Source organism: Misgurnus anguillicaudatus, chromosome 12 (assembly GCF_027580225.2).
Source record: "Misgurnus anguillicaudatus chromosome 12, ASM2758022v2, whole genome shotgun sequence".
In the NCBI taxonomy this organism is placed as follows: Eukaryota; Metazoa; Chordata; class Actinopteri; order Cypriniformes; family Cobitidae; genus Misgurnus; species Misgurnus anguillicaudatus.
The window spans coordinates 40051514-40076557 of record NC_073348.2 but is presented as its reverse complement, the minus strand read 5'-3'; the positions used below and the strand labels follow the sequence as shown (position 1 = coordinate 40076557).

The 25044-nt window shown below is 37.6% G+C and overlaps 1 protein-coding gene across 2 annotated transcripts in view; it reads left to right on the top strand.

Annotated features, from left to right (window-relative positions):
• The window catches only part of cntnap3 (contactin associated protein family member 3), a 127322-nt gene extending 102817 nt beyond the window's left edge, over nt 1–24505 (top strand). Inside the window, exons 17-24 of one of the 2 annotated variants that reach the window (XM_073874617.1) lie at nt 5034–5252; nt 8177–8416; nt 10271–10495; nt 14087–14220; nt 16170–16257; nt 18605–18823; nt 21247–21318; nt 23931–24505. In XM_073874617.1, coding sequence (XP_073730718.1) covers nt 5034–5252; nt 8177–8416; nt 10271–10495; nt 14087–14220; nt 16170–16257; nt 18605–18823; nt 21247–21318; nt 23931–24121 — 1388 coding nt within the window. In that variant the 3' untranslated portion in view covers nt 24122–24505. The remainder of the gene's footprint in view (nt 1–5033; nt 5253–8176; nt 8417–10270; nt 10496–14086; nt 14221–16169; nt 16258–18604; nt 18824–21246; nt 21319–23930) is intronic. The other variant, XM_073874618.1, reaches the window with a different exon arrangement.
• The last annotated feature ends 539 nt before the right edge of the window (nt 24506–25044 follow it).

Sequence of the window (25044 nt, the reverse complement as noted above, 5' to 3'; positions counted from 1 at the left end):
TAACACTTTAAGCATAAAAATAATGAATGCATTAATTTAAATATATTTTTCCTGAGGATTAAAATGTGCTTGAATGTCAGTCACTGTTCATAAATCTTTCAAATATGGGAATTTGACCAGGAGGCGTTCCTAGAAAAAATGTTGAATTCAAATCACACCCGAGAATCAAGATTTGATTATCTGCGATAGAGTCGAGCAAAATACATTCCCAAACACTGTGCGTGTGTGCGTGCGCGCGCGTGTGTGTGTTTGTCAACATTCCTGCATATTTGTTTATTTGCCGAAGGGAAAAATATAGCAGAGAAGCTGTCAGCTGAATATATAGACATCACCAAATGGTTTTCTCCAGGGAAATTACAGCAGAGTAGATGTTGAACCAATATGTAGAGACGCCTGTTTTCCCTTTACTAAAGCAAGCATCGCTTCTGCTGGTGTACAAAATTATATATCCTGACCCTATTCATTGTTCACACAGTTATAAGAAATGAAAGATCATTTGGTTTTTACTTTTATAAGTGATCAGACACAACTGTCGATCCTACAGACTAACACTGAAGTACAGACTTGATCTTTACAGTATCTAGAGACATTGTGGGTCAGATATATTGAATATAACAAGATTGAGCACTCCTATTACTATTAACTATGAATATGAGAGGGTGCAACGCTCAATATGGCTGCTTTGGTGACCGAAGTCCCGCCTTTCAGTTAAAATAACCAATCAATAATCGATAAAGACTGATGATTTTTTTGGGGCGGTGCTTTGTACAAAGTCACATGAGGAGCTTGCCAACCTGTGAGCATGCCCAAGAGACCTTGAATAAATCTATTTTAAGCGCAAATTGAGCTTTAAAAAAACAACAGATGTTATAATACAGATGTCATGTTTAATTGTTGATCATAAATATATAGTTTAATTGTGATTTTAGCACTGAATTCTGTCTTTCCCCATGCAGTACGACTTTAGTCTTGCATGAATGAAATAACTGCCGGAGGCATTGCAAACATGACCGCCTAGTGGTGCGTCTACCCTAAAGGGACTTTCAGGATTTTTCTGCTTAGGCCTGTAGGCATCTCTAGCATCTTGCAACACCTTAGCAACCACCAGAACTGGGATACATGACAGTCAAATGACCTTGGCAACCACTAGCAAACCTCTCTGAACAGCATTGCATCACAGCAAATGTAAAAATCTCATGCAACTGTCACTATCCGGGTACGATCGATCTCATAGATGTATCGCAGCGCACCCGACCGCTATAAAATTCACATCCTGTGGGTGTTTGTCTGGATTTTGATTGTAGCCCTCGTTCTCGTGGTCTGTGTCTATCAGGATGTGTTTAACTGCATGAGAGAGCGGTTAAGTTCATCTCCTCTAATGATCTCACGTGATGGATGAGAGTGGAGTATTTGAGGCCTTACAGCACCCGGGTGCTTGTTCCTCTATAATGACAAATCCTCTGGCTGGAGGAGCTCAATTAACCTCTCATTACGTTCGTAGTGAGCCGGGCACATTCACGTATGGTGATCTCAGAGGACGATTTATTCACGGCAGCTTCTGGAGAACACAATTCCTTTCAGTCCGAACCTCTCTGACTTTCTGTGTTTTCTTCTTTCAGTGTTGAAGACGCTTGAATCTTGATGCTGTAACTTGCCAAAGTAGTTAAACTGCAGTTGAGCTTTTCTTTAAAAAAAACTTTCAGAAGTAGCTCCGCGATGGGAAAAGTTGCTCATTACTGGTAAAGTTTTTAATTTGGAGCAGCACTTAAATTTAAAATAAAGTTTTGTTGAATGAACAGAAGGTCTTGTGAATAAGTGAAGAGAGAAGATGCTGTTGAGTTTCCTGGAGCTTAATTAGTAAAGTATGGTGGGTGCAACACCAATGAAATCGGTGTTGTCGGTCTTGATAGTCTCGGTCTTGTCTCGGTCTTGATGGTCTCGATCTTGTCTCAGTCTTAATGGTCTCTGTCTTGTCTCAGTCTTGATGGTCTCTGTCTTTTCTCAGGCTTGATGGTCTCAGTCTTTATGGTCTTGGTCTTGTCTCTGTCTTCTCTTGATAGTCTGGATCTTGTCTCAGTCTTGATGGCCTGGTTGTCTCTCAATCTTGATGGTCTCGGTCTTGTCTCAGTCTTGATGGTCTCAATCTTGTCTCAGTCTTAATGGTCTCGGTCTTGTCTTAGTCTTGATGGTCTCTGTCTTTTCTCCGTCTTGATGGTCTCAGTCTTGTCACAGTCTTTATGGTCTCGTCTTGTCTCAGTCTTGATAGTCTCGGTCTTGTCTCAGTCTTGATGGTTTTGTCTCAGTCTTGATTGTCTCGGTCTTGTCTCAGTCTTGATGGTCTCGATCTTGTCTCAGTCTTGATGGTCTCGATCTTGTCTTATTCTTGATGGTCTCGGTCTTGTCTTAGTCTTGATGGTCTCTGTCTTTTCTTTGTCTTGATGGTCTCAGTCTTGTCACAGTCTTTATGGTCTCGTCTTGTCTCAGTCTTGATAGTCTCTGTCTTGTCTCAGTCTTGATGGTTTTGTCTCAGTCTTGATAGTCTCGGTCTTTTCTCAGTCTTAATGGTCTCTATCTTGTCTCAGTCTTGATGGTCTCTGTCTTTTCTTAGTCTTGATGGTCTCGGTCTTGTGTCAGTCTTGATGGTCTCAGTCTTGTCGCAGTCTTAATGGTCTCGTCTTGTCTCAATCTTGATGGTCTCGGTCTTGTCTCAGTCTTGATGGTCTTGGTCTTGTCTCTGTCTTCTCTTGATAGTCTGGATCTTCTCTCAGTCTTGATGGCCTGGTTGTCTCTCAGTCTTGATGGTCTCGGTCTTTTCTTAGTCTTGATGGTTTCGGTTTTGTCTCATCCTTGATGGTCTCTGTCTTTTCTCAGTCTTGATGGTCTCGGTCTTGTCGCAGTCTTTATGGTCTTGCTCTTGTCGCAGTCTTTATGGTCTCGGTCTTGTCTCAGTCTTGATGGTCTTGGTCTTGTCTCAGTCTTGATGGTCTCTGTCTTGTCTCAGTCTTGATGGTCTCTGTCTTGTCTCTGTCTTGATGGTCTCTGTCTTGTCTCTGTCTTTATGGTCTCAGTCTTGTCTCAATCTTGATGGTCTCAGTCTTGTCTCAGTCTTGATGGTCTCTGTCTTGTCTCAGTCTTTATGGTCTCTGTCTTGTCTCAGTCTTGATGGTTTCGGTCTTGTCTCAATCTTGATGGTCTTGTCACAGTCTTTATGGTCTCGGTCTTGTCTCAGTCTTGATGTTCTCTGTCTTTTCTTAGTATTGATGGTCTTGTCACAGTCGTTATGGTCTCGGCCTTATCTCAGTCTTTATGGTCTCGGTCTTGTCTCAGTCTTTATGGTCTCGGTCTTGTCTCAGTCTTGATGTTCTCTGTCTTTTCTTAGTATTGATGGTCTTGTCACAGTCGTTATGGTCTCGGCCTTATCTCAGTCTTTATGGTCTCGGTCTTGTCTCAGTCTTTATGGTCTTGGTCTTCTCTCAGTCTTGATGGTCTTGGTCTTGTCTCAGTCTTGATGGTCTCTGTCTTTTCTCAGTCTCTGTCTTGTCTTGATGGTCTCAGTCTTGTCTCTGTCTTGATGGTCTCTGTCTTGTCTCAGTCTCTGTCTTGATGGTCTCGGTCTTGATTAGTTTGTTTAAACGTTTTTAAACAAAATTTTAATCTGCTCCTTAGGATTTGTATTTGGTGGGACCAAAATTTTTATGCATATAATTCACCACTGCAATAACATATTTTTATTACAACTTTTTAGGTTTATGATAAGTGGAGTTTTCAGATGGTCTGGTTTCACTCTGCCTTTGTCTCAGTCTCAATGCCTCAAAGTCTTGGTTTTGACTAAATCTGGTCTCAATCTTGTTTTGGTCTTGGTTTAGGTGGTCTTTTCTACAACACTAGCAGAAGATTCTTTGGATTAAAGTATCTACTAAATGCATAAATGTTCTAGAAGCATCATTCAAATATAATAAACATAGTACAATATAATATAATACAAATATAATAGTCCATATAATTTATTAACCCGCAGCCTGTTTAAGTCATATAAGATATTTTTATGATGCCTTATCATTTTTGGAGTCTGACCTCATGTGTCCACCTCTACTTTCAGAAAGAAAGTCAAACAGAAATGGAGCACATTACGATTCGTGTGTGCTGTCCCTGATATTTGATGTAAGTTGTGCACAAACAGCTCAGCTGTTAAAATGTCATCAGATACGGTCGTGTCTGCGTTTCTAAAAACAACTTGCCTCGAATTTTTGTGTGTGGCATATTTCTCACGCAGCGGTGGTCTGGCCGTGTGTTTTGTCGTTGCTCGCTCTGAGTGTCAGCTATGGCACGTTAGATGTGCCGCGAGCACAGAATAATAATAAGGTCATAACACAGCATCAGCGTTTCACGCGGACCGCTTTTGTCATCTGAAGTGAGCTTTATAACAGGAGCTGCTTCATTTAAATGTCATATAATCCTACAGATGGGACGGCACACAGAGTTTGGGTTAAAGCCTCAACACATGTTAACAATAAAGAGAAAACTTGCATGTTGAGTAAATTTCATTTGCAAGTGTTGCTTTCACTGCAGAAGTCTCTTCAAGTGTGGGGATGTAGTTGTTGTGTATGGCAGGTTATCTTGTGGTTGCTAGGGTATTGCTAGGTGGTTGCTAGGTTTCAGCCCTTAAGTAATTTGATATCGATTTACTTTTCATTTAATCATTTGATCAATTTGATCTTTATTTGCTACAGGTTGATATTTTTAAATATAGTGCCGTTTATTAGTGGTGTGCTTTCCTGTCATAGCAGCTAAAAATACCTGGCAGATGTTTTTTTTTTCCAATAAACACAATGCCATGTAAGGATGTGTCAAAACTTGAGAAATTTTTACAACGACACAACATGTTGTTTTGTTTCAGTTTCAGATATCAGCTGGCATGACAGATTTTTATATTGTTTTTTATATCGCCGTATCATTTCATTTCCACAGTTGCACCTTATTAATTGTAATATCATTATGAGGTACGTCAATCAAGCGTTTGTTTCTCTCAACAGCACCCAATGAAGTTGTCTTCTCTTTCGATGTTGGGAACGGTCCTCTGGAGGTGAAGGTGGAGACCCCGGTGGCTCTGAACGATGAGCGTTGGCATCACGTGAGAGCCGAGCGAAACGTGAAAGAAGCCTCGCTGTATGTGGACCATCACCCTGGATCGGTTCAGAAAGCTCCTGTGGATGGACACATTCATTTACAACTCAACAGCCAGTTATTTGTCGGTAGGTTTATCTGATGGTCTCTATAAATCATGACATAGCACTCCGTCTAAATCAGATGATTGTGATAAAATTAACAAGATTCATTCATGCTTACTGCATCTGTTTCTGATCCTTTAGCCACACTTTTGTAGTAGATTTTTACTATTTAAATCTTAATAATAATAATAATAATAATAATAGTAACAGGATTAAAGATAATCTAGATGTACTGTAAAATTAAAACCTGGATCACAATGACTGTTTTAAGGTTTAAAGTTTGGTGCAACATAATTATTAAATAATAAAATGTAAGACTAATCCTTGTTGGTGCAACCCACCCTTTGAGTTTCAGGTTCCTTATGCAAAATCTTCTCTTTCTCATCTTTGGTGTGAAATAGGTTTTCTGATGATTTAACATAAGAACAGGTGGAGGTTTCATGAGTTTTACTCACACAGCATCTTGATGAGAAATGTAAGCTTTTGAAACTTGGGGAAAATTGGTTTTTGTAAGTCTAACAGATCAACTGGCAATTTAAAAGATGCTGTGTTGGTAAAATTTAGTGTAAAATGAGGTGAAGTTTTCCAGTAAGTGTTTTGAAAGTATAGTGTCATTATACTTCAATCTTTATAGCTTCATTCTGGCAACGTTTAACTGCAATTGGTTTGTGTGGATGCTTATATAAGCTCATGTAGGTATGAAGAGCACAATCTGACTTATAGACTGAATAAAGTCTTACGGTAGATTTACTCTACTGTGATTTACTGTGAGGATGTGTTTTTATTATTACACACATTTTCCATAGATGCAAATGTTGTTGCTCTTTTAGCACTCAGGAGAGCACTATACATTAAAATTAGATATTAAATGTGTTCAGTTTGTCACACCAAAGAAAATGTGATATTAACCATATATCACATTATCAAAATGGTAATGATAAATGAAATAAGTTATTAAAACATCTGGGAAAACAGGCAGGAATTGCTGGGGGCATGTCTGCGTGGAAAGCTGCCGTCTCTGTTAACTTCCAAATACTGCTAAAGCCTGAATGGATGCTCGTGATTGTGTTAGGGGCGGGGCCATGCTCGGTGCTTCAGTGCATCATCAAGTCACCGTTTTAGCTCTGCCCAAATAATCCTGAACTTAAAAATGTTGAAAATTTTTTAACGATGTAACGCCATAATTCAGTAGTACATAGTTCACAGCAATTCATTTATAACATTTATGTGTTTAGAAACAATTCTCTGAAATGACTTTACACAGACTTATTTACTTTGTTTCAGGTGTGTCCAGAAATAACTTGAGACAAAATGTAAATACTATAATATGATGTTTGACAAACTTTGTCTTGGCAAATCTAAGCACAATATATACATCTTTAAGACCTCTCTGAAGCTTTACAAGACCTATGAGCTTTTCACAGAAGAAGCAAGAGACTTACCAAAGTTTAAGACACTACCAAAGTTTAAGTTCACAGTACTCAAATAATTGTGTTTTAAAAACTTAATGGGTTTTCTCAAATCAGGTTTTACATTGCTGTAAAAAAATATGCAGCATTTTTATCAAATCAACATAGATGTTACTTTAACTTGATAAAGTTATGTAAACTTATCACAAGCCAAAACTTAAAATAGTATGTTGAATTGACTTGCAAAAACATTTTTTAACTTCATGCTGCATAATTTTACAGTGCATGATCTTAAAGCTTAAAGAAATAACTTTTGTAGACAAAAATTTTGGTGCCAAATTTCTTCAATTAGAAAACTACAATTTTATTTACATAAAAACTATTTTTAAATGGATAACTTGGACTGAATAGATGTAAACTCCTTCAGTTTTTTTTAAATTCATGTAATTTATGTTACCTCAAGAACCTGCTTAATAAATATTTTACATTTTTAGACAAAGTGTCACTACACTGAAGATTATCACAGCTATTTGACAACACAATTTCTATTACATTTGTGTTATGCCATAGTTTTGATGAGTTTGCTCTGTAATGTGGAAAAAGATATAAATGGAAAATCAGTAAGTGCTTCCAAACTTTTGATTGGTAGTTTAATTCTCTGTTTGCACTCCATTTGATTAAATCGCTGCTAGTTTTAACACAATTAAGAAATGAAATGAAGATGTTAATGTTGCTGTGATTTCTAATGTCTTCATTTCAATACTTAAGCCTCTCTTTCTTCTCTTTTAAATCTCAATGCTGCATAAGAGAAACAATTGAGATATTAAAAAATATTGCCGTGTCTTGTCTTTCTTTCTTACAGGGTGGTCTCACATTTTGCCTTTTATTTCGACAGCTCGACTTTGACAGGCTCTTGTTAATACTTTGTTTTTACAACATCTTCAACTTCATTAAAAGTTATGATTCTTCAGCACATCTGGCACAGCAATGTATTCGCAAAAACGAATTAGCGCGAAACGGCTGAACACTTACATATGCAGAGCGCATTATTTCTGTATTTATAGGCTGTCGTGCTCAGTATGAGGATGCAAAGAATAATATTCCTCCTAAAGCAATTACCATAGAAAGGACAAAAGCGCCGTAAAAGACCGACAGCGTGACGTGATTGAAGATTCAACACATCAGAGGAAAAGAAGTCGTTTATTTTGAATGGGCGGCTCGAGTTCAGAGAACAAAATCCGCACCCGGCACGACTCGCAACCCAAACCAGAAGGTTACGCTGTCTGTGTTGAGATGCCAGAGACAGGCGATGATAAAAGCCTCTTTCTCCCCCTCGCATCTTTACCCTGCAACTTCCGCTGTCATCGTCTTGTCGTTTAAATGGCTTTTGTGCTTTCTCATAGTCTTGACAGATGTATGTTTTCAATAAACGGAGAATGATGCTCCGTTCCTTTATTGCAGACTTCACAAAGACAAAATAAACCCATCGAGTGTTGAAAACATATAATGGAAAGTTGTGTCGGTTCTGTGTTTCTTCAGGGGGAACGGCGTCCCGTCAGAAAGGTTTCCTGGGATGTATCCGCTCGCTGAAGCTGAACGGGAAGACTTTAGATCTGGAGAACAGGGCAAAGATCACACCCGGTGTGACGCCCGGCTGTCCGGGTCACTGCAGCAGCTACGGTGACCTGTGCCAAAATAAAGGGTCCTGTGTGGAGAGAAATGATGGATTTACCTGCGACTGTAAACTCTCAGCGTTTACAGGAATCTTCTGTCATAAAGGTACATAAAGGTGAAGCCATAGAAATAAACATGAAGACAGACATTTACTAAGAAAGTAGGGCTGTCAAAAGATTAATCGCGATTAATCGCATTCAAAATAAAAGTTTGTTTTTACATAATATACTGTATGTCTGTGCATATTTGTGTACGTAGACATTTAATTTAATATGAAATCAGTACTGAGTTGACCAAACTTTTGATTTCATATTTTGTCAGCCTTATAAGAAAGTAATCGCGATTAATCGCATACAAAATAAAAGTTTGTGTTTACATAATATGTGTGTGCGTAGATATTTAATTCAATATGAAATCAGTACTGTGTTGACCAAACTTTTCTAACCAAAACTTTATTTAATCTTTTGACAGCCTTATAAGAAAGTAATAGCGATTAATTGCATACAAAATAAAAGTTTGTGTTTACATAATATAATTTTGTGTGAATTGAAGACATTTACTAAGGAAGTAGGGCTGTCAAAAGATTAATCGCGATTAATCGCATTAAAAAATAAGTTTGTTTTTGCATAATATACGTGTGTGCATATGTGTGTGGGTGGACACTAAATTCAATATGAAATCAGTACTGTGTTGACCAAACTTTTCTAACCAAAACTATTAATTTAACCTTTTGACAGAAAGTAATCGCGATTAATCGCATACAAAATAAAAGATTGTATTTAAATTATATAATTTTGTGTGAATTGAAGTGTAATTATTTTTTTTATATAAATATCGCTGTATGTATGTATGTATTTAAGAAACATTTACATGTGTGTATATAAAGAGTTTGGTTCCAAAACAAGATAACTATCATGTTTTTACTGTGTTTTATTGTGTATTTTTTTGTTATGAAGGCTTAAATCAAAACAAACCAACTGCAGTTTAATTGATATCACAACCAATGCACAACAAAAAAACACGATTTTTGACAAATTTTATAAACACCGTTAACTCGTTTTGGAAACAAACTCTTCATATATTTATTTAGATTTTAATATTTTTATATTAAATATAAATGTAAAAAATACATAAATAAAAACATTAAAATTATACATGTGTGTATTTATATATACATAATAATTACACATACAAATATATTATGCAAACATAAACTTTTATTTTGTATGCGATTAATCTTTTGACAGCACAGAAAAAAGTAAATAAAGTTTTGGTTAGAAGTTTGGTCAACTCTGTACTGCTTTCATATTGAATTTAATGTCTACCCAGCAAGCAATTTTGCATTTGCAAGGCATCTAATAGCCATCCAAACACACCGCAGACGTCTAGGCTAAAACATTTACCGTACTGATAATTTAATAGACATCTAACCATAGCCCAAAAATAAATGAAAGCAAACAGCTTGTAATCCCTCTTGTCTTTGCTTACATTATAAAATATCAGACATCTCACAAGATATTTTGTAACCAATTCAAGGTTAAATTGGGCTAGAACTGGGTCACTCATAGTCGAACAATATCTGGTCATCGGTGAAATTATGCTTGCTGGGTATTTTGCAGGAAAAGATTTCTATAGATCAGTGGTCTCCAACATGCCCGCACAGAGTCTGTGAGTTGCCCACCAAAGCACATTAATAGCCTCAATTTTAATATTTGTTACATATTTGTTTAACTTTTTAAAGAATGATAAAACATGTCAACAAGTAAAATGAAAGTTTGAGTAGAAAAAGTTTTTATTTTATCCATTGTAGCCCTTGCTCACAAAATGGTTGGAGACCCCTGCTATAGATGTATGGGTAATTTAAGTAAAATATTGTACGCACAATGATTGTAAGTCCTTTATGTTGGTTATGTTGATGCGTAATCCTAAAATCAATGCTTTGTCTGCTTTGACTTTCAGAGGTTTCTGCCTTCTTCAAACCCGGCTCATCGGTCACATACACGTTTAAAGACCCATACGAGTTAAGCAGGAACGTCAGCGTGCAGTCGTCCTCCATCTACTCTGATTTAACATTGAGAGGGGAGAATATTTCTCTAAGCTTCAGAAGCAGCCAGACTCCAGCGCTCCTGCTTTATGTCAGCTCGTACTACAGAGAATATCTGGCCGTCGTGCTGAACAGAAACGGTCTGAAGCTCTCTAATCTTCTCTGCTTTCATTCACTGCACCCTAAGCACCTTCATTTGGATTAGTGTGAATCTCTGAAGACGCAGGACGCTGCTGTAGTAAATTGCTTTGGATGTTGTCTGAACGAAAGAGGAACTTCATAAAGAGTAGAGTGTTGTATGCCAGCGGGGGAATATATTCCCTTATGATATCTCAAAGCGCTCACGGCTGCGTGTAAACACGTGTCTGTCATCTTGTGTGCCAGAAAAGCTGTTTTAAGTCTTCTCTCCGCAATTATCTGCCGGAGATGTCCATGCTTTCTATGAAGCATTAAAAAAACAGATAGGTCACCTAAAATTGAAAACTGTTATTGGATCCTCGTGTGATTTCACACGTTCTGTTCTGTAAAACACAGATGGGGATGTTTTTGATCCTGATGCTTATTTAAAATAAAAAGGTACAAAAGCTGTCACTGGGATGGTAATCATAAGGTCCTAATATGCAGTACTGGGGGTCCCCTAGCTAAGCCCCCCGTCATTATAGGGTTGCCATGATTTCACAATTCACAAAGTAAGATGTGATCTTATCATTTTTTGTTGAATCAACGTATAAATCAAAGAAACCCCAAATTACTTTTAACTACAAAGCTGTCACTGGGGCAGTACCCTTTAAAAAAGGTCCTAATACGTACCATTTAGGTACAAATATGTATCTTTGAAGTACTAATATGCACTCTTTGAGTACTGTCCCAGTGACAACTTTTGTACTTTTATTTCTGAGAGTGTAACCATTTTTACATAATAGTTTGAGATTTTTTAAAAAGCCCCTAACCCTAAAGATTACTAAAGATAATAACTAAAGATTCTTACCGTCAACAGGTGAAAACTTGAGAGTTTACATTTATGTCAGACAGAAATCTTTTGGATTAGTTTACTGCGAAATTTGGGTAAATAATGGACAGTATCGCTTTGTGGCAGCGCAGAATGAGAATTTCAAATTCATGTAATATTTTAATTTGAATAAAAACCAGGGGACCCTCCTAAATTTATATTTTTGTGCTTTTATTTTTCTGCTTTTACCACCCAAGCCCCCCTTCAATTCGAACCATGCTAATATGTACCATTTAGGTACAGATGTTGGGGTGTGACGAGACACTTAATCCACGAGACGAGACACGAGATTGGGTTCACGAGAACGAGACGAGACGATACTTTTACAATTTTTAAGAAATCCTCAATGATAAAATAAACGAATAAGAAACTGAAATCACAAATGTAGCCTGCAGGGGGCGATAGTGGACTCGTCTCGCGGACGCTATCTTCACTTTCACTTTAGACCGAGAAACGTTTTTATGATGTAAATGCAGTTTACAAATGCGACCTCCGAAGGATGCAGTCTTTTATTTGAGAAACGGACAGCATTTCACTTCCACGAGAAATCTCGTGACTTAATTAATCTCACAAGACACACAAGATCTCGTCACACCCCTAACAGATGTGTAGATATTGGTACCAATTTGTACCTTTGAGGTACTAATGTGCACTTTCGTAGGTACAAAGGTGTACTTTTTGAAAGGCTTCTGCACCGATGACAGCTTTTGTACCTTTTTTTCTGATAGTGAAGATGAAAGAGGCTTTTGTTAAAAAAAATACTTGGACATCCAAAATATGTCTGGTTTATTACAGAACACTGAGATAACACTGAGATTGGCAGTGTTTGATATTAATACCTACTGGTCCAATTAGGCAGAAGTTGGAGAACTGCCTGTAGATTTGTGTTGATTCTCAGTTTGACAGATGAACTCTCATGTTCTGTTAGATGTGAACCGAGAGAGAGAGAGAGAAGCCTTTTCATTACTTATGAGGCAGTCGTAGCCTAGTGGTTAGTGAGTTGGACTTGTAACCCGAGAGTTGACGTTTGAGCCTCATGGCCAGCAAGCTGTGACTGTGTTGATCAAGGCACCTTAACCCTAATTGCTCCCCAGAATAGCTTCCCACTGCTCCGGGTGTGTGTATGTGTTCACGACGCACTGTGATGGGTTAAATCAGTGGCCACCAACCCTTTTCATGGTGATCTACTTTCCTGCAGAGTTCACCCCAATCAAATTTGAACACAACTCAACCTGCTAATCAAGCTTTTCATGGCTTCCTAAATATTAAGAGTCAGGTGTGCTGAAGCATATACAAGAGGAACAGCGTTGTTGAAACTTAATTTGCAACCTGATCTCACGAATTTCCATGGCATAGTCATGGAATTTTGTGTCATTTTTCCGTGGCATTCTCACGGATCTCCACATTTTTCTGTGGCCCTGCTACGGATTGTCTTTTTCCGTGGCGTTCTCGCGGATTGGTTGGTCAACTGTTTTGTCCTATTTTCTTACCATTTTCACTTCGGTTTATGGTTAGATTTACATGAAATGACATCCCTACCCAAACCCAACTCTAACCCCAACGCCAGGCAACAATTGTTTAAAGTTTAGAAAATATAAAAGAATAAATCAGAAAAAATAGTATAAACCAATATTTAAAGTGACATACTAACGCAAACACCAAATCTAACCCTAAACCGAGGCGAAAATGGTTTGAAAATAGGAAAAAGCAGTTGAGTAACCAATCCGTGAGAATGGCACGGAAAAAGACAGTCCGTGGCAGGGCCACGGAAAAATGCGGAGATCCGTGGGAGTGCCGCGGAAAAATGAGCGCAAAGTTCTGTGACTATCCCACGGAACTTTGTGAGATCATGTTGTTAATTTGCCTATTTATTATAATTTAGTTACTGATATGTCAGTGATTGGTAATGTTTGCTAAGACTAGCATTAAAGGGATAATTCAGCCAAAAATGAAAATAACCCCATAATTCATTCACCATCAAGCCATCCTCAGCGTGTATGATCATCTTTTTTCAGACAAACACAATCAGAGTTATTTTAGAAAATCTTCTGGCTCTTTCAAGATTTATAATGGCAGTAAATGGTGCTTCTGATTTGAAGCCCCAAAATTCTCACACTTTAAAATTTTACAAACTAAAATAACTAGCTTCCACTAATGACCAACATGCGTTCTTGAGAGAGTGCATTTCCAGCAGATAATGTAGGATATTGAGTTTTTTGCCATTAATGAGACATGGTGGCAAAAATCTTAATATTCTCTCATTTAATATCAAAATCCTCCCAAATGTTTTTTTTAGATTTCTCTTTCCAGACTGGCGTTTTGTTTTGCTGTCTGTGCTTCAACGTTTGTCAGTACACCACTACGTCTCGTACGCTACGCTGAAAGCACTCTCTCTCTCGTGAACGTGCATCTGTGAACTTCTGTAAAGCCTGGATGGACTTTTTTGGGTTTCAAGTCGGAGGCGCCATTTACTGCCATTATAAATCAGCCAGGACATTTTCTAATATAGTTTGTCTGGTTAAAGATGGTCAAATTCGTTGACGATGGCTTGAGCGTCAATAAATCATGGGGTGTGTTTGAAATTTGTGTTTGTTATGGCATCTGTGTTTGTCCTAGGGGACAAAATCTGAATCCTCTTAAGAGAAAGCTTTGTAGTTTTTGCATCTTGTTGTTATTTTTCTTGATGGGACTGTTGAGAATTGGACTTTTCTCTGTTTTAAAGGACATCTGGATATCAGATACAAACTGCAGCAGGATAGAGACGCTGAGGTTTTCCGATCCGCTGCGAGAAATCTGGCCAATGGTCAACTTCACCGGGTTAGCGTCAGGAGATCCTCGGACACGCTGATCATTCAGGTAAACGATGCTTTGGTCAACATCAAAGTGTAAACTGTTACGAACGGCATTAAAGCAATATTATAGGTTGCTTTTGATAAAGATGATCTGTGAAATGTTGTTGCTGATTATCACTGATAATAATTCTGACCCTCAGTCTAACAGTTTCATTAGTAGTCTGATTTGCAAAGATAGCTTTACGTAGTGTGTACTTATTGTGCTTTTGTTGTCTCTTAAGGCAAAATGTTGAATGTCGCCTTATATGTACAAAGTTGCATTGATCATCTGCTAAACGAATGAATGTAAACATGTGCATTGTGTAATTGTACATCAACATGAATGATAGTTGTGCATAGACTCATGAATTTGATCTGAACTCATTTTCATTGTGCATAGTAAAGATCAGATCCTCTGTATGATTTTAGTCCCAACCCAGAAAGCAATAGCTGTCATTTTACCATTTAGGTTAACTTTAGACCCGATATAGTCTGGCTATAATAAACTTGATTTTGGTCACATCTCTTATTTGCCAAAATAACTTTAATTGAGAGTAAGCAAAATCAACAGTAGTCGCGCTTCCAATAAAGAGCACCAATTTCATTGCTTAAAACACGTTATTTTGTGTATTTGGTGTAATGCAATGTGTTCGCGTGGTTAATAACACATTATTTTCCACATACCGTACATTTTTGTAGCTCCAGATATCCTCAAACACTCTGATTTTGTACAAAACGCATGGTGTTCCTGATTGGCCAGGTAATCTGTATGTTGTGATTGGCCTGAATACTCGACGTCAGCTGGAAATGTGACGCTTATTACCATGTTTGAAAGATTCGCTCACAGTGCAATGCAAACAGGAGTTAACTTACAGACTGTGTGTCCAAGCGGGAAAAATTATGATAATGTCGGTCTTGTACATGTCAACAAGCCCATGAAGTAAACTGTTGACTACAATCTGTGTTTGTTGTAGTCCAAGAAAAAAGATTTACGTTGGAGACGATAACTCGCGTCATTGTATACTTTGGGGTTTGTACCTTTTCCATATCGTTAACATGTATTAGCACACTTAAACACCAAAGGAAATGTAAATCGTGAATCGGACCATAGGTGCTCTTTAAAGATTCACACAAAACATTAGTGTAAGCGTAAAAAAATTGCTAATTGACGTGTTTCCAATAATCAAAGTTGTGCAACTAAAACGTAATCTTGTTTTCTCACAATAAGTCATTTCAAAAACCACAAGAACCCGAAAGCATACAAGGCAGTTGAATCACTTTTGAAGTATTTTGTATATTATGTGTTTGTCAGTTCTTGAGACGTCGCTTGAAGTCGAACACACCTCTTCTGTCTTGTCCTCCAATCTAACATATACCGTGCCATATTTGATTGTAATGCATGTCAGGTGACCTGTAAAACTTTTCCATTGACGTTTTATGATATATTCCTTTTAGAAATTGCTTTGAAAACCACCATACTTGAGTATAAAAACATTTTTGGCAATATATGAGAGTTTATGCAAAATTGCAGTGTTTCCATTGGGTGCACTTTCAGTTCTCTATTTTTTTAGTTGTGTAATTTAAAGGGTGATGGAAACGCAGCTACAGTAGGGATAACAAGCTATTTGGTTTCATTTTTTTTTATGGCTAGACGTATTTTAAATTTTCACTGACAGCCCAAATTTGGCTGTGTTTTAGCCCAGATGTCTGGGCTGTGTTTGGATGTCTTTTAAACATAAAATTATTTGATGTGAGTCTATAATCTGCTGTGGTGCAGATTTAATATCATCACACTTTACAGATGCTCATTGAGATACTGTGTTTAGGCTTCCTGTGCTCCTCTTCCTGGAAGTTTAGGTGTGAGCAGTGATGTGTTTCCAATAACTTTCAAGTGCATTTTTAATTGAAAAGCTTGTGAGGGAAAATGTGCTGTTAATATAGAAAACATGATGGTTTTCTTGCGTTTATCTGCAGGTGGATCAGCATGCAAATGAAGTTTTCAATCTAACATCGGATACTGAATTCAATGCCGTCAAATCTGTTATCATGGGAAAAGTGCTTGGTAAGTCAAAGTGACATGAACAAGGGATTTATCATTGAGAGGTCACGGAAAACTGAATTATCATTTTTATAAGTTTGTGATTTCTGTGTAGTAAGGTCTTGTGTATAATACAGGAGATGTACGCATGCGGATGGACAAACTCTGAAGTGTGACATGATGAGATATTTTTATATTTCATTAAAGACGCTGATGTTTGTTGAGTCAGTCGAGCTCGCTGATATGAAGGAGCATGAATATAGAGGATGGTTTGGTCTATTTACTTCAGATAAGAATGATATTGACCTCTAGAGAAACATGGAGTGGGTCAGGTTGAATTTTTTATGTCTATAAATAAACCTGCAGTAAACTAAAATAAGATTCTGGTTAATGGTCTTAAAATAAGCAGTCAATTAATAAATAATAGAGTGGAAAAGTACAACATTTTATTACTATAAAAGAGTCTTATGAAAGCTATTTATAAAACCTTTATGATGCAACATATAAAAAACTAAGAGACCATTTATAGCAGTTGCGTAGCTATGGGTAGGCCTTGGCCCACCCACCTGTCAGCTAGGCCCACCCACCTGCCTATCCAGTAAAGCCTATTAGTTATCCTAATAGGTAAATTATGTTGCAATTATCACTATTGACCTATAAAACTCTTTTTTGCTATTATAATAAAGAATTATTTACAATAATTTTGTAAATAGTAGTGCAATAAATAGCGCATTTCGAACAGCCTCCTCGCCCCTCCTACACCCTACATCATAGAAATGAAAACCCGGATTAAGGCTGACACGTAAGGAATAATGAGAGCTGCGCTGCTTCATTGTCTTAGAATGAAGGTCACGAAGACCTTCGGTGAGAAGACTTTATTTCAGCTTGATGGTGCACCCTTTAACATCACCGTTGAAGATTCTGAACATGAGGTGTTGGTTCAGCAGCTAAAAAAAGACAAGTCTTTGCAGACAACATTTGCGCCCACTTTTGCGCCCATGAGCTTTCTGGTCTGAAAACGAGGTGTGCATTGTTGGTGCGTTGCTATTTTGAGGCAAATAAAATAGACTACGTCACTGACCAACTAAAACCTGCCAATGGAGAAATATTGCTTTTGTTATTTAATGAGCGCATATGCGCCTATAAACGGCCTATATATGCCACAGCATGGCCGACGCTCAAAAGCGGCTGTTACTGTACACTTCTTGCATTTGCCTTCTAATTTCCTCAGCGAGCGTCAGTGAGCCGCCAGCTATTCCTCTCAGCACTGTGACACTATATATATATATATATTTATGTATGCATGTGTATAGATACATAAATAAAAAACATTTGACTTAATTCATTCAGTGCATTTGTTTAGTGTTGTTGCAATTGGCTATGTGTGCAGTGGTGCCTTCATAATTGCCTTGTAAACACATTGGTCCAGCGATTGGTACGCGATTCATATTTTAAACACGAGGGATAGTTGATAGTTTTGCTTCAGCTCGCTTGAAATGCAATGCATATAACGTTACAAATATAAACAAATGCGAGAGTGTGTGCACGTGTGAGAGAAAGGTGCAGCTGATTATGACACACTGGATTTATAACACAAAATGAAATGACAGAAAGTGAATGTGGCACATCAATTGAATAACCTCAATTATCTTGTTTTTACAATCGAAATGTGCAAAAATCGAAACTGAGATTGAAAAGCAATTAATTGCACAGCCCAAATATATAGTGAAATCTTTTGTATATAGTGAAGCATTTGATCATTTTTAAACCCATAGGAGAGGTGTAAAGTTTACTGTGTCTCTCCTGTGTCTCGTAAATGCGGTTCTCCTTATGCGACAAATGAGATGTCTTCAGTCTCATTTAAATGCAGCAGAGCGGAGGCTGGCGAGAGCTGTAACATACGACAGATCTGCTGTAAGGTCTGGATAGTATTACAACATCGGTGAGACGGCAGACCTCTTTTCCAGCAAATTAATCACGGCCACAAATCGACTAAAACATGCACCGATCTCATGAATATATGAAGAAGTCCAACATGAGCTCCAAGCTATAAACCTAAAGCCACAGGACTGTTGTGTTTTCCCGTGGGTCCAGGGCTGAAGGAAAGCTTTGTTCATCAGACACGCTGTTTCGTAATTCACATCACATCTCAAAAGCGAGTTTGTGTGACATTGCGTTCAGTCACCAATAACAGTGAGACACAGATGAACTCGTGTGCTGTTCTGTGTGTTTGTGTGTTATGATGTTGGCCTATATTTACAGTTATATGCAGAGACAGCCGTTCAAGTTTATTTCACTGAAAAGTTTGCTGCTTGTTGAGAAGCACGTTGTTTTTCATTTCCTAAACAAATCTTTGTCTTTCTCTTGACAGAGTCTGATGAGTTGGATCCAGAGATGGCCCGTGTCAACTCTCTGGGTTTCACCGGATGTTTGTCTGTCGTTCAGTTTAACTCCATCTCTCCGCTGAAAGCGGCACTTCTGTATCCAGACAAGAGTCCGGTGACGGTCACAGGATCTCTGACTGAATCCAACTGTGGATCATCTCTAGCATCCAACCCTTACGCCGCAGAAACAACTCATACTCTATCAGGTAAAACTACCAACCCAATCTTGCTGTAAGGAGCCTGTAGCTCAACTGTGAGAGCATTGCATTAGCATATTAAAGGTTGCAGGTTCGATTCCCAAAGAGCATGCATACTTATAAAATCTATAGCTCTGTAAGGCAAATGTAAAGGAGTCCTATAGCAGCGGATCTAAACTACACCTCATGGACTGAGTTTAGAGTTTAAGGGGTGGTTCACATTTCGCATCTAAAAGCACACCGAAAATGCAACCGTCAGTTGGTTCTTGTCACATTATCTGAAAAGTTTTTAACTCGATGTGGTGCGGACGCGCCGAGTGTGTGTGTCATGACCACGTCGCTTCCATTATGAGCGTGCATACCGCCCGCCTACATTTAAAATAACGAACTTGACGCAAAATGTGAATCGCCCCTAACTCTTTCCCTGTTTTTTTTCAGCCAGTGCCAACATTTTATATGATTTCCACAAATGTTTATAATGCCTTCCAGAAAATGTTCTTCTTTTAACATATTTATTACACGGCCCTCTAAAATGCATGGTAACCCAGATGCTGCAAATCATTTGGACAGGTACAGTTTAATATTACACAAAATTAAATATAAATATGTTTTTAATAACATATATGCCCTTATATTTACAATATAAACCAAATAGTGTTTTTGTGATATTTGAATGTTTTGTTTTATCTTAAAACCGAAAATAAGATGGAAGGTCTGTATTCATTAACTAATTCCCTGCCAGCCTTTTTTTTAAATCGCCCGCCAGCATTTTTGCTGATTTTTACAAAATGCCTTCCAGGAAAATTTTCCTCTATAAATATATAAAAATACAAATATATCAAATTTAAGAACAGACCCTCTGCTTTCAAACAAACACAATGGGAAAAAACATTTCATCCTATCTTCATTTGTACTCTTTTAATAACCTCTTAAATATGGGTCGGTTTCTTCAAAAATACCAAATTTTGAACAAATTGCATTTTTGGGCTCTTATTATGCTGCGTTTACACCAACCGCGTATCAGGCGTCAAAATCGCGTCTAACGCACCTAGTTTGCCGCTTGAACAGTTTGAATGCTTTCACGCGTCTAGAGTAAAGTAGACGCGCGGAAAAAACAAGCATTTAATGCGCGTCAGAGGCGAAATCCGCTTCTTGTGGGAGGGGCAAGTGCTATGCGGTTGTCTGTTTGCAAGATGACTGATGTTGATTGTTCATTTATCTAGAGAGTTACTGGTTTGTATTTGGTAACCTTACTATAGGGGGAAAATAAACGGTGTGGGTTGCTAAACGTCATGTGACTCAAAAGTGAAATGTGTATTACAACTTACCAGGTTGTCCAATGTCCTCACTGACACTCTTCCAACAAAGATCCTTTTTATTCCTGTCTCTATAGAAATAAGGACTTGTGTCATACAGCTCCGGGTGACTGCTTACAGACAATATCAAGCATTCCTTCATGTTGAATGAGTGACTCCAGGCGAGGCTGCCACCACAGCAGCAAGCAGGCTCCTGATTGGTTAAATCGTCGCGAAATTCTTCAACTCGGGCGTTAGCCACAAATTCGCGTCAAACGCAAAATGCACAAAAAGCACCATTCACGTGTCCCGCACCAGATGACTAGGCGCGCGATTGAGGCGAAATTGCGTCTTCCGCGCCGCGCCAAACGCCTCATCCGCCGCTAGACCTCCAGACGCGCGCCAACGTTGAAAATTGAAATCACTCACGCTTCACGCCTCTACCGCGGATGGTGTAAACGCAGCATTAGAGATCAGACTTAGAGTGATGATCAAAACATACACAGAGTTTTTACTGTTTATGGATCAGTGGATGCTTCAGTGTTTTATAAGGCGGGTAAGAGCACCACCTTGTGGATAATAATGGAAACATGGATTGCCGTAAAAAAGCGTTTTCTCTTAATTGATGAGATAACTCATCAATAGCGAGGAAAGAGTTAATGCTATCATAAAGACACCAGAGATATTTCCTCTGATATCTGTCTCTGTGAATAATTAAATATTCTTTGGATGTGAAAGTGAGACTGCATGCTTGCAGTGTTTTTCTATAAAGTTTGGTTTGTTTCTGGCTTGAGAAGATGAATCTGTCTCTCTTTGAGCACTGATAACTTCAGAGGTTTTCAATCAGGAAGACAAATATTCTGTCTTATTCTGTTTTTCAAACTTTATTTCCTTTTCCTTTCAATTCTTAATTCTTCCCGAGAGTCGATTTTGACTTTAATGGTGGGCTCACTGTCGTAGTGTTAATGAAATAAAAGCAGATCTCTGTATGAATCTGTGAAATAGACCTTCATCCGCATCATTATTTCTAAAATGTGTAATATTCAATGAGCCACGACCTGTAAGAGATAAGCACTGATGTTCTGTCTGTCTCTATCTGTCTGTCTGTCTGTCTGTCTTTCTCTTCTTCTCTTGTAGATCATTTGGGTTCAGTAGATACTGGTGAGCCAATAGTCAATGCAGTCCACAGTGACTCGGCTCTGATCGGAGGTAAATAAATGTTTGTGGTGATGAAAATTGAATGCATGTTATTTTCACTCATTTATATTTACTTCCTTTCAAAGTTGTTTGCTTCGACTTAGCTATGTTTTTTTGGGGGAGGGGTCATTTGGTTTTAACCCTGGAGAACCAGGGGTCAAATTTGGCCAATGTTAATTAATGCTAAGAGAAGGGTTCTTGGGGTAAATGAGCCATTTCTTATATGCAAATACAAAAAGCATATTGATTTTAAAATGTATAAATAATAATGAAGTCATTTTCGGGGTGAACTAACCCTAAAATGGTTGATAACAATGTTCTTTGTGATCAACGTTATTTTACGTGTAGTTACTGTAACCGTATAAAGTGGGATAGCAGATGTTCAGTCTCTGTATGCTTTTAAAAGACGAAGCTCATCATCAAAGCTTTAACCCAAAATTAGCCTTTATAATGTTTGAGTAAAGCATTGACTTTGACTGAATGTGAAAACTTCTTCAAAGTTCTGATGAATCGAATGAAATGAACAAAGTTTGCTAAACTAATTAAATGTTTTAAGAAATTATTCACTGACTTACTGTGATGTGCCATTAAATTGAGCTTAGATATATTTTGGATTAATTAGACTTTTCTTTTAGCTTTAACTAATAATTAAATGTGTCATGCTCCATTGCTCACAAAGGAAGAAAACATTTTAACATTTATGTAGAACTTAGACACAGAACCCAAACTCATCCGATGGTGTAGCAGAAACCCATCAGAGCGAGTTTGATGACATTTTTGCCAGCTTTTCACCTTTATTGATTTACCGCATGTAATGCTGTAGACATAACTAATAGTTAGGTCCTGTTTACACCTGCTATTAAAATGCATTCTGGTACAAGAGAGACGCATATACAGCAGAAAATACATTACTTTTGCCAAAAATATGCTTTAAATATATGCTAAATACATTTTGTAGAAAGTAAAGCTTAATTAAACATATTTTTTGAATTTGAACCTATTATAGTTTTAACCTTCATATATTATCATATATTTCAAAATGTATTTCAGGGGCAACAAATACATTTCTAATTTTAAAACCCATTTTTCTTGGCCAAAATATATATGTTTTTATAAAATATATGAATTATGTATAAAATAAATAATTATAAGTAAATTTTTTGCAGTTGAGCTGTTCAAATTTAATTTTAACCTTTTCAAACTTGTTTCTAGGTTTAAAACATACAAAATTTTTCTTCCAATACGATGTTAATATACACAGAGCCCCAAAGGGGACATGGAGCAAAAATTAAAGTTGAGTTTTGCGTGCGCACGTGAAACTATCGCGTGCTCGCATGAAACTATCGCATGCTCACGTGAAACTTTCGTGTGTGCACGTGAAACTACCGCATGCTCACGTGAAACTTTTGCGTGCGCATGTGAAACTATCGCATTTAATTTGGCATGCTCACGTGAAACTATCGCGTGCACGCACTAAATTTTCACTAAACTCTTGCACATGAAAGTTTCGCGTGAGAACATGAAACTAAACTTTAATTTTTTTTACTCCAATGTCACCTTAGGAGCTCTGTAAATATAAATATATATATATATATTAAAGCATTTATATTTCAAAATATATATGGCCAAAAAATATATTTATAAAAAATAAATTTTTGTAAAAGTATTTTAAAATATGTTTCAGCACATATATTTTTGGTCATTTTATGTACATTCTGAAATATATTTAAAATTATATTTGAAAATATATATTTTTTGCCGTATGATTTGTCTGTTCACACCTGGTGTTTTAATCGATCTCTTTTGTCCACTTTCGACCACTTCTGTACTGAACAATTCAAAGGAATGGTCTGTGTCAGTAAAACACAAGCGGGAGTAATAATGGGTTAAAGTTGACATGCTGCTTGTGTTGTTAGTAAACATGATCTCTGATATTCCAGAGCAATCAATGAAATAAGCTCGGGTAACTTTCAAACACTCGCTAAATGAAACAAAAATGAAAGAGGCGGAGAGCAGCATCAATAAAAGACCGAGCTGAACACTGTGGGTCAGGACCGATGTAAAAACATTGTGCTTGTTTAGATAAATAGTCGGGGAGTAGGCGGTCTTTTGCGGCTACTCAATGTGTTTTCGACTACCTCTGAATGTGGTCAAAGGTGAACGAGCTTAAAACATTTCACACCCCGCTTACACCGTCGTCCACCTGTAATCCAATCACCCAAACCGCATCTTAATATCAGACAACGGTCACATGATATCAGCATGCTGTGGACATTTTCTGAAGCGACCAGATGAAGCCGCTGTGATTTGAGCTTATCTGTTCCAGCAGATGTTGTAGGAAAGTTATTAGCTCATTTCTCAAACACATCTTCTGTTCTCTGTGTGTGGAGTTACTCACGACTCAGCCATCCGGCTCTACTGAATTTGGCTCCAGAACGCTGTACTTCCTTTAGTCATTTAACCTCATTATGTTGAATGATTGCACAAAACAATGAGAGAACAGCCAAACATACAGCAACAACAACAACTAACAGATGAACTGCTGCATCTTCAAACTACCAAATGTTCAAGATAAAGTAGTTCAAGTCGCAGGTTAATACAGTATTTTACGTGTTTCTGTGCAGGTGTCATTGCAGTAGTGATTTTCGTGACTCTCGCGGTTCTGGCCGTGATGGCTCGATTCCTGTTCCGACGGAAGGAGACGTTCCAGACCCAAGATCCCAAAGTAGGGAAAACGGAGGATAGTCCCGAGACGCCATTTAACACGGATCCACAGAACGTTATCAATGAAAACCAAAAAGAATATTTCATATGATGATCTTTCATCTTATATCGGACTAATCCTGTATATCTGACGGACGGGAAGCTTTGATTCTAGGGATATTAACATTGCCAGGTGCTTTATGGAAAACAGAGACTGTCAGCCGCAGACAACAGCAGTGGATGAACGATCCGGCCCTTTTTGTACATAAAACGTTATTGTCCAAAAATTTGGCACAATAGTATGGTTTCTAAGGTGTGTATGATGACATTCATTGGTTGTAAATATTCTTTTGAAATGAAACTTTGTAATGTCACGTTCTCCTTTTGAAAGATTCAGTGGTCATTATTACATTTAACAATATTCTTGCTGATATAAATCAACAGTTTAAAGAATCAAATGTTGTATAACTAAATGAAAATAAATGTCTGAACTGGAGAGTGCTTTGATTTGACATATTAGTATTTACTTCTGAAGTACACGAGGCTGTACACTTCATTTTGCCTCTTTTAAGACAATTTGTATTGAACTTTTATATCATTGCCTCCCTTAGACAAATCGCTTTATTGTTTGTTTTCCTCACTCTTTTCAGATAAAGTTGTGTGATCAATGCAGACAGTACATAGTAGGCCTATGTATCAGTATGCAATATGATTATGAACATTTAAAACAGCATCCTAATTCTGTGGCTTTATAGGTGTCCAGCTCCAAAATAAGTTGTTGGTAAAACTAATTTAGTTAAAATGTCTTGACCTTTAGGGAGAAATAAAAAATGACTGCAGATGAAGATTTAATTTAGTAATAAAAATGTAAGGTTAAGTTAAATAAGTTTTTTATAAAAGCATCTGCTAAATGTAAAATGTATGTTTAGTGCATTGCATTATGGGATTTAGGGCCAGATTTACTAACAGCTTGTGCCAGCGCAAACCAACATTTTGGCATTAAATGACGCCTGTCGGGATTTACTAAAGAGGCGC